The sequence below is a fragment of the Pteropus vampyrus genome, unplaced genomic scaffold (genome assembly GCF_000151845.1).
Source record: "Pteropus vampyrus isolate Shadow unplaced genomic scaffold, Pvam_2.0 Scaffold46, whole genome shotgun sequence".
In the NCBI taxonomy this organism is placed as follows: domain Eukaryota; kingdom Metazoa; phylum Chordata; class Mammalia; order Chiroptera; family Pteropodidae; genus Pteropus; species Pteropus vampyrus.
The window spans coordinates 7,475,460-7,485,662 of record NW_011888827.1 but is presented as its reverse complement, the minus strand read 5'-3'; the positions used below and the strand labels follow the sequence as shown (position 1 = coordinate 7,485,662).

The following is a 10,203-nucleotide window of genomic DNA, read 5'->3' as shown; positions in this document are numbered from 1 at the left end:
GAACTTCCGGGACTGAGGCAGGTATGCCGGGGATTGGAGACGGGGTGACAGGGTGAGGGGCTGGGCCGTCCTCCGGGTGCTCCGGGGGTCTCGGGAGGAATGTGAGGGCTGAAGTGCCTCTGGCTGGACCTTCCTGTCCTGGGATTCGAGCGCGGGAGCAGAGCCACTTCTCTGACACTGGTAGTCTGAGGGGGGGAGGGGACCTCCTGTCATTTATTCGTTTGTTTTTCTTTGTTTGGAGACAGTTAAAGGGGAAAAGGGTGAAGTGTATGGCTTGTTGTTTCAGCCCTTAGGGGCTGGGGTTAAAGTGTTTGCAAACCAGCCAGGGTAGTTTGGGCAGCTTTCTTCCTCCTGGTCAGATACTTCCACTTTCAGTTGTGAAAGAAAAACCAGGAAGTGAAGTCCCCGAGCACGTTAGGAAGCCCGGCCATGGCCTGACTCCGGACAGGGCAGACGGGGTGCTCTGAGCTGTGGCCATCTGCCTGCATGAATGTTCTGAAGCCATCCTGTCCCTGGAGAAAACAGGGGTGAGGAGGAAGAACAGGGACTCGTGTGCCAGGAAGAACTCGGAGCCAGGAAGCCCCATTTGCTGGAAACACCAAGAGATGCGGCCCCCCTCACAGGGTAAGGGGACCAGGTAGAGGGCAGGGCAGGGCGGCATTTCACCAGGGCTCTTGTGAGCACGGGGCAGAGGCCAAGTGGGTATGCTGAGCCCCAGCTTCCGCGAATCTAGAGTTTGCTGTGTCCCAAGCACGTGTCAGCGCTTTCTCTGCCAGGTGTCTAAGGTACATCTTTCAAGCCTCCTTTTCGGGAGGGGTGAATACAAGGAGGAATGTGAGGCACAGATCACATTTTCTTTCTCCTGCCTCTCTTGCGGGAGGTGAACCACAACTGAGACTTGTTTTTCTGGGCTCCGGCATCTGCCACTGCTTCCTTGAGGGCTGGGGGACCCCTTAGTTTTCACGGTGGACTTTGACTCCTTCCTGGGGTAAGAGCTGATGAATGGAATAACTGGTGAGATGGGTTGTGGTGAAGTTGGCTCTGTTTCAAGGGCTGGAGCCACAGGTTGAATTTAAGGTGAACTTCAGGGACATTCAAGGAGTGAGCGTTGGGAAGGGACTCCACCGGGACTTGCCAGCTTCTGCGGACAACACCCTTTCTCGTGGTTTGAACAGTGGGACTGAATCTATAGATTCGACATGTAGGTGATTGGTCGTCTCTAACAGAGGCAGTCTTTAAAAATAATAAAATGAGACGAGACTAAATTTAATCCAGCTTCATTTTAAAATAAGATTGGTTTAGTTAGGAAAAAAAAAATAGAATAATCGCTTTTGCTTGACATCCCTGACTCTGTATTCCAGCACAGGACTTACTCTCTGCTGTTTCCCTCTAATTAACAAGTATGAGCTTGAGCATAGAATAAACTTGGAAGACATGGTATAAAATTTTGCAAGCATCACTGTGTGCTGAGTACAATAAAAGGAACAAATCCTAAATAAAATAAGAGTCACAAAAGCTCATAGAACAGGCAGATAACAGAGCTATGTAAAGTAGATGGTATATATAAAAATATGTAGGTGGTGGGGACTCTGGCAAAATGTAAGGCAGGGGTATCCCAGAAAAACACATTTCTTTCTTTCTTTCTTTCTATCTGTCTGTCTGTCTGTCTATCTATCTATTTACAAACAGTATCCAGACCAAAGAGAATGTTTCAGCCAAGTATTTGGCTAGGTTCTGACCTAAAATGGTCTTCTCTCTCAGGTTGTATTCTAACTCTTTGAGGACAAAGATATCTACCAAAACAAACAAACAAACAAACAAACAAACAAACAAACAAACAAAAAAACCCATGTATTGTTTAGGGCCTAATTGCTAAATATACAGTAAGGGCCATAGATTCTACAGGGAGTGTGGGGGTCAGGGAAGGAGAGAGGGCTGGGGAATGGGTGGAGAGAGGGAAGATGAAGCCAGTTAAGCACCAGGTCATTAGTAGGTACATTTATATTTGATTAAGACAACCTTATGAGTTGGATGGTTTCACCATTTTGTGGTTGAGAGAATAGGCTCAGAGAGGTAAAGCAATTTTCCCGAGATCACAAAGCAGCCAACTGTCAAACTGGGACTGAAGCTACAGTCAGTGTGATGCTAAAAACATGCTCCATCCATTTATGTGTAGAATTAGCCTTTCTTCAGATTTCCTAGAAAATTTCATTTGTAAAAAGATTTTCATGTATGATGCAGATATAGAGTTCACATGTTTATTAGATATTTTTCAGGTTGACATTTTTATAGAACAGCAAATATTACAGCTACTGTTCATTAAATATTCTCTATGAGGCAGCTCTGTGCTTACTGTTTTATGGGGCTTTTCTCTTTTGATATTCAAAACAGTTCTGTGAGGTAGGTACTTTGTTTCATAGATGGGGAAACCAAGGCTTAGAAATAAAGAAACTGGACACAGTATGAAGAGATCGAACTCTGACTCATCGAGTTCCATTTCCAATGAATAGTTGGGTGCATGGGCCAGCAAATTCGAAGCTGAGAGAAATTCTCCCGTGAAAATCCTCCCCCTTCAAATCCATAGAGACAAAGTAGACTGATAGTTGCCAGGGACTGGGAAGGAAGGGGAATGGGGTGTCGCCCTCACTGCTTCATGGGTCAGGGCTTCCTCTGGGGGAGGGAAGAGCTTAGGAGCGCGATGGAAGTAGTGGTTGCACAACGCCGTGGATGGACCAAGTGCCACTGAATCGTTCGCTGTAAAATGGTTAATTTCGTGTTACGTGAATTGCACCTCAAACAAAGAAATCCTCCCACGTCTAGGCAGGATTTGATGATATTTTAGAAACCAGGAATGAAGTTTCTGCTCCTGTCCTTCTAAGAGGCCTGGCCAGCAGAAGCACTGACCATCCTTTGGGGTGCGGCCTGAAGTGACTTTTGTGCAGCATCCCGGCAGCATCCTGCAAGGGTGCCATGTCCCCAGCAGCCCGGAGTTCGGCCATCATTGCTTTTGTCACATTCTTCTGTAAACTGTTCTGGGTCTGTTTCTCCCCTATGGGGCTCTGCGTCCTGAGGTCACGCATGGAGTCTTGTCACTCACTCTTCCTCCTGGTACAGGGCCTGATATCTTCCAGGCTCTTAATTCATGTTGTTTGAATAAATGCACGAGTTTTGGAAGGTCAGGCGGCCCTCGTACTGCTCTGGCCAGGCCGTGGTACCATCACTCCTCGGGGAAGTTGGTAGTAGATCTCTGGGTTTCCATGTGTCATTCTATTGCAAGAGTTATGAGGTTGTGAGGGGCCTGTGACAGGAGTGGCAGGGGAGGCTGGGGGAGATGGCTAGGCCAGAGCTCAGAGGTGTGCCATGTCCTCCCCGACTAGAAATCCTCTGTTTAAATAAGAAAGAGAAGTTGTGAAGACCTTCGCATGTAAGTTGAAGGGCAGTTATGGTATGAAGACCATGATCACCTCTTCTCATTTGGAACATCTCAAAATAGAACATCTGATATTGACAAAGACTTAGACATTGAGGTAAGTAGAAGAGAAGAAAGGGAGCTAGTCTGCTGAGGACCTCTCCTGTACCCCCATGTACCAGAAGGTCCACCCACAGTGTGTCTTTGAAGCAGGGATTATCTCCTGCCTCTTCTTATGTGCAATTGAGGGAAACATGCTCAGCGACACTAAGTAAGTGTCCCCTGGCTCACACATCTAGTAAGTGCTAGTCTGTTGCTCTGGTACTTGGAAAGGAAATGGCCTTGAAAGTTTGCCCTTAGAAATGATAGAATTGGCAATAAAGTTTTTTGTTGGCAATTCGAATCTGGTGACCCCTGACCATTGCTGAACCAAGTAATGCAAGAGCTGATTCTGCAGATAGCCCAGGTGGGGATGACTCTTCCTCACCCTCTTGCGTCACCCTGTCTATCCTGGCATGGATGACAGGGACCTGGCACTTCGTCCAGCCTATCTTTCTACAGGCACTCTTATCAAATCCAGTGAACTTCTGATACTGGTATTCCTGACCTCGGTCCTCTGATAATTCACTTGGTCAGCAACAGGCTTAGGAAGGTTTGGGGAGTGCTGCTGAACTGTGATTTCTTGGAAGCGTAGCAGTAGATCAAGGTTGACTCTGTTGATCTGTGATCCAGTTGGATCTGTCACTGCCTGTCACCAGCCTGTCTATGAGTGGCTCAATGGCTAGCCAATGCTGTCTTCATGGACTGAGTTATTTGACCTAATGAGGGCTTTCCTGTTAAATACCACTCAGCTCACCTGGCCAAGGCCTGGCCCCCCAAGGTGCTCTGGTGTTTGTGAAATGAAAGGACTCCAGTGGTGTTGTGTCTACACCAGGCCCCAGACACTATTTCATTCAGACTTCTTGAAGGCTTTTTTCCATTTTTTCCCCCTTTCAACTAAAGATGGATCCTCTTCCTCCACCAGAAACACTTCTTCACCATTTCCTTCCCCAAATGTCCCGCTTGTCCTGCTTTAGTGCCTGTAGTCATACTGCCTCTCACCCCACATCTGGGTGTCCCCTTCTTCCCTTCCATTGAGGTTCATCCAACCTATTGTGGTGACAGGTCTCTCCATGGAAAAAGTGGATGGACATACACAGACAACAGATGGTTGGCGATGGTGACCTTGGCTAAAATCTTGGGGGGCGGGGGCAGGGAGTCTTACTAGCCATTGGGGTGGGTCATCATCCTTGACTAACCCTGGAAATGAAACTCTCAGCAGTAAAGCCAGGGGATCAAGGACCACACATTCTTGAGGGTCTAGAGCGCCATGCTGCTGTCTTCACTACTCCTGTGTACACTAGCCTTCCTTTCTTCAAACTCATTAGCTCGTGTCCCACACGCTGAATCCTTCTCTAAGTGTTTTTAGTGTTCAATAGACCCATAAGTCAGTCCCCTGAGGTCAGAAATTATGTCTTCGACGTTTTTGTCACTTTGCACATGGCACAGTGCTGGTCACATAGTAGGTCCAAGATCTTTGTTTGCCTTTATACATAAATTTAAAGAGGAGAGAGTAAGCCTTCTCTTACCACATGTATACTTCTCCAGTCCACCAGATGCTCCTAATGCTCAGATTCCTCCCACAGAGCATTGGTTTACTGCCTGGGGAACTAGCTTTGTCCCCCATTATAAACTCAAATGCGTGCAGAATGAGTGAACCTCGTCCTCATCCTGGTCAGGTGGCTTCACATTGCCCTCGCCATGGCACAAAGCCCCTGCTGTGGCACTGCGGAGGAAGACTCGGCCAGCTCGGTCCCCCTCTGTGTATAGGCGCACATCGTGTCACTGCAGGACTGAATTCTGCACCCCCTTTTCTTCAACAGATTCCCTTCCCTGGTTGCCTTTCTCTGAACTTGTGCCAACAGTGAACAAAAGGGGAAGGAGACTTGCTGGCACTCGGTGGGTTCCTGCTTATATCTCTGGCACTGTGTTGGACACGGTAGAATCTGAAAGCTATGGCAGCCTCTGCCCGGAAGTACTCACAGCCCAAGTGGTTTCCTGAGTCACAGGAAGCCTCCTTGAGACCCGAACCCGAGGAAAGAGCTAATCCTGCTCCACTTCTCACAACCTTCTTGAGCTCTGGTTCCTGTGGCTTTTCCTGTGTGATTCAGCAGCAAAGGTATCACCAATGGATAAGCATCGAAACACTAACCATTTATGCTGTGTTTGCTGGCAGGCCAGGGAACCTGTTCAAGCATAGGTCTTGTGCTCTCTGCACCAGCTGCCTTACCAATTAGAACTGCTGGATGCCAACTAACACTAGGGCTAGGAAGAGTGAGCTGTGAGAGCTTCATATCACTTTCTTGTTTTAATTTAAACACTCACAGAATCTTTCCACGGTGTGGAAATGACTACTCATCCACCTTCTGGGCTTTTCACGGGGACCTCCTTTGGTAATACTGTCTTCTTGCTCTACCTTGCATGACTTTGTGGAAATAAAAAGGAGGCCCTTTCCCCTCTGCCTGGGGACATCCCCTGCTGTGTATGCTTCAGAGCACACTGAACACCAGGCCCCCTGCAGAGGAGAGCACCCTGCAACCTGTACCTGCTGACAAGGCCCTGTTGGGTACAGAAGGCTGAATGAAGTAAGGTCGCCTGAGCACCCAGGCACTGGTGAGGGGCTGGGAAGTTATCTGCAGGCTCATAGGTCAGGAGCTTACGCCAGCCTCCTCCCTGCTCAGCAACTTGAGGTAAATGTTGAGAGATTCACTTTCAGGGCCCCTTTGGCCCTATGACTAAAACTGTACCTTTGCTCTGGTTTCTTATCTGCTAAAGAAATGAATGAAAAATGTTTCTGCCCCCAGAGCTGCTGCTCAGACTGGCTTATCTGCCGCTGAGAAGCTTAGCACACACCATGAGCACTGGGAAAAGGGTATGTGTCGTGTGTGGCTTAGGTGGTGGGAGAGCTGTATTCTCAGGTGTAATCACATGAAATACCACGGCCAAGGTGGGGGAACTTTTTAAGACAGCTGCCTGAGTCGGAGGTGGGGTAATTTGAAGTTGTACACTTTAGGGTGGTGGGGTTTTTTTGTTTTTTTGTTTTTTTAAAGCATGCATATTTCAGATTAAGTGATAACTAACTACCTACTCTCAAGTGTCACCTTCACAACGAGACCTACTCTAACCTCCTCCCCCCACACCCTAATTAAAACTCACCCCCTTCTGTGCCCTCAGTCCTCCTCCATAATGAAAAATTATGGACTGACTTTTTATTCCATAGGACTATATAATCTAGTTATTTTTCAGGCTTGTTGTCGAACTCCCTCATGAAACACAATCCCATGAGGGCAGGGTTTTCACTGCTGTCTCCCCCGCACCGACAGTGATGCCCAGTTCACAGTCAAGCCCTTAAATATCTTTGTCTGAATGAGCGAATACTCAAACCTTCCTGGAAAATTCATTTGTGATTTCCCCTCTTCCATCTATCTTTGCCTATGAGGATTATGCCTTCAGAAACACAACGCATACATATTGTCCAAGTAATTTTTGTCTTTCTACTTGGTACTATATCACAGAGAGCTTTCCATATCAGTGTATGCAGATCTGCTTTATTCTTTTTCATACCTGCCAGGAGTTCCACTGGGTAGAAGTACTCTAACTGGTTTCATTACTCTCCTATCAAAGAAGGCTTTCCTAGTCTCTGGCATTGTAAACAAGCCTATAGAGTTAATGATGAATAGAATAGCCAGTACTTGAGCCTATGCATCAGGCATTGTTCTAAGTACTTTATAGGTACCTTAACCCCTCTAATCATGGTGACAGCCTTCTGAGACAGATATTATTGCCTTGTTACAGATTAGAAACCACAGCAGGTTACCTATTCTAGGTCACAAACCAGATGACCAAGCAGAGTTTGCACCCAAGTCATCTGACTCAGAGCCCACATCCTTCACTGGTACCTTACACAGTCATAAGATGCACTTGACTGAACCGATGTCTTTCTACAGGATACGTTAATAATGGACTCATTAGGCAAAGAGCACACACCCCAAACTGTGGTGGAGGGCGATGAGTGCTTCTCCAGGAGGCACCGCCACATCTGTGTTTCCACAGTAACTGCATTTTACAGTTTCATCATTGCTAATCTTATGGGTGGGGAAAAGGCGTTTCATTTAAACTTGCTTTTTTTTTTTTTTTTTTTTTAACTATAAGCAAAGCCTTTATCTGTTTTGCTGTGAACTCTCTCTGCCCTTTGTTTTACTGGGTTGCATTTTGTTTTTTATTGATTCCTAAGCATTGCTTATTGAGGAATTGAGCTCTTTGTCATAAGTATTTAATACTTCTCCTAGTTTGTCTCTGACTTTGTCTTTGGTCTCTTTTCTGTAGGGCAAATATTTTTTTAAATTTTATGTAATTGAACTTTCCAATGTTTTTCATTTATAGCTCTAGGTTTGTGTCAGTCTTGTCTTCTCCATGCCAAGATTATTAAAAAAAAAAAAAAAAAAATCTCTCAAGCCTTTCTATCCCCAAAGGCTCTTATGGTTTTCATTATTTTATACTAAGCCTTTGACGCATCTTGAACTTATTTTCGTTTTAGGAGTAAGACAGTAATCAGCTTTGTGTATTCTCTCTGAATGGCTAGCCAGCTGTCTCAATACGTTTATTATGGGTGAAAAAAAAAAATCTATCTTGATTCGAAATGCAATTTGGTATATGATAATTTATTATAGATCCACTGGGAGTATTTCAGGATTATTTTGTTACATAGATTTGTCTATTTATGATCAATAGAAAACTTCCAAATCTCTATAGTAAGCAAATTTATGTTTACCTCTTTGCTACCCACTTAATTCCTGTTATTTTAAAAAACCTTTTCTGACTCTTTTTGTAAGTTTTATTTATTTTTAAACTTTAGAATTAACTTTTTAATTCCTAAGGAAATCCTGTGGGTCTTTATTAGGACTGCATTAAATGTATAGATACGTTTAGGGAGTTAGGGCCATTTGACTATTTCTTCCATTTTTCAAGCCTCTTTTGTTCCCCATTTTTTAAATAGAGGTTTTGCACATTTATTTATACATACACTAGTGAATGGCATCTTTTCCATTATTTTCAAATTAGTTATTGGCATGAAATATAAGGTAGCTATTGACGTTCTGGCTATCAATTTGGTAACTGACCACCTTACAGAATTATTTCATGGTTCCTAATTGCTTCTTATTTTCTTACAGGGTTTTTAAGCTTCCCCTCTAAACTATTTTTGTTTTTCAATTGGGAAATATGACAACAAATTTTTGTGATATAACTGAATGTTGGCCTTTCTGATCTTTGAATCATTTTAAATAGCGTGAATAGGTGAGATTTGCTCTCCTTAGGAACCGATGCTTTTCCACATCAGGCTTTTCTCTATTTAAGTTTTTTGAAACAGGATCATTGTCTTGAATCATATTATCTTTCATTTCTTAATAGAAAACTACATTTGATGCAGCACAGTAAACTAGTGTTAAGAAAAGTCGAAAATCCCTTAGCTCCAGGGCTCTGAGGAAATTGGATGAAGGATCTTGCAGTGGAATGCATATCTGGTTCACATTCATTGCATATTAGGGAAGAGACTCTCAGATCCATCCAAAGATACTTAGGAAGCTATTGGTTTGTAATGTCCTATTGACCTTTTGCCATCACCTTGGAATTTGTCCAGAGATATTGACTATGAGGTTAAAGACAGAGAAGATGGCCTCCTAAATTGGAAGTAGCAAGAATTTAGGAAAAATAACAATGGAGGCTGAGTTACAACTTAAAGCCTAACAAAGAAAGTAAAACTTTCTTATGCAGCCTCTAAAATAACACACAGGCCCCTTTGGAGTCATTATGAGTTGGGAAAACTTGTGACATAATCTTTAGGAGAGAGTAATTCACTCAGAATAGAAGAATGTGTTAACTAATTAGGTGTAAGAACTTGGGGACTCTGGACTCCCTTTTAATGAGCTTTCTATCACCACAGAATAAGCCCATGCATGCGAGAGAACAAGAAACCAATTAAATCCAAATGAGTATGCCATTATTAGGAGGCAGATTTTTTTTTTTGAAAAGCTTACAATTATAATTTATATCTCCTTATTACATAGAAAATAATTAGTTCTTCAGGCCTAAAAGCAAAGAAAATTTATCTATCGTCCTTTGAATCCCGGAAACCTAGGGTAACAGAATTATTTATTTCTACGCTGGACTTTCTCCCTACTTCCCACTATAGATGACTTTATTCGATAACATTTATCCTATAGATTCTTCCAAGCCTGGAGGAGTCGACTGATCCTGAGTGGTCCTTGATGTGTGTTAGAAATATATCCTTTCACCGGCCATCATCTCCCACCCAATACTTTGCCAAAATATTGATTTGGGAGTACCTATCTCAAGATTGGCCAGAATGGCTTTTGATGACCTAAGTTTTGGGAGTTTGGGGGTGGGGGAGTTTTACTAAGGGAAAATAGGTTAACTATGAGTATTTAAAACAGACAATTCTGTACCAGAAAACTGGTCATTTATTCAATGACCATTCACTGAAAGTTTACTTTGTGCCAGGCATGGTACAGGCATTGGAGACATAGTAATGAACAGAATGAAAATCTCTGTTCCAATTAGAACATTGTTTCAGTAGGGGCAATTCACGATAAGGAACAAGGACTATTTCAGATAATGAACAGTGTCATGGAGAAGAGAATGCAAAGTCCATGGGAGCGACTAGGGCAAAAGGGCAA

General features: G+C 43.9%; 1 protein-coding gene across 3 annotated transcripts in view; it reads left to right on the top strand.

Moving 5' to 3' along the window:
• ACSL5 (acyl-CoA synthetase long chain family member 5) overlaps positions 1-10,203 on the top strand; it is a 39,583-nt gene continuing 29,380 nt past the window's right edge. Inside the window, exon 1 of one of the 3 annotated variants that reach the window (XM_023530152.1) lies at positions 1-21. Coding sequence is in view for 1 of the 3 variants with exons in the window: in XM_011359298.2 (XP_011357600.1) it covers positions 606-624 (19 nt within the window). In the remaining 2 variants the exon portion in view is untranslated. Of the gene's footprint in view, positions 22-72; positions 181-234; positions 625-10,203 lie in introns of those variants that run through there. The other 2 variants (XM_011359299.2, XM_011359298.2) reach the window with 2 other exon arrangements.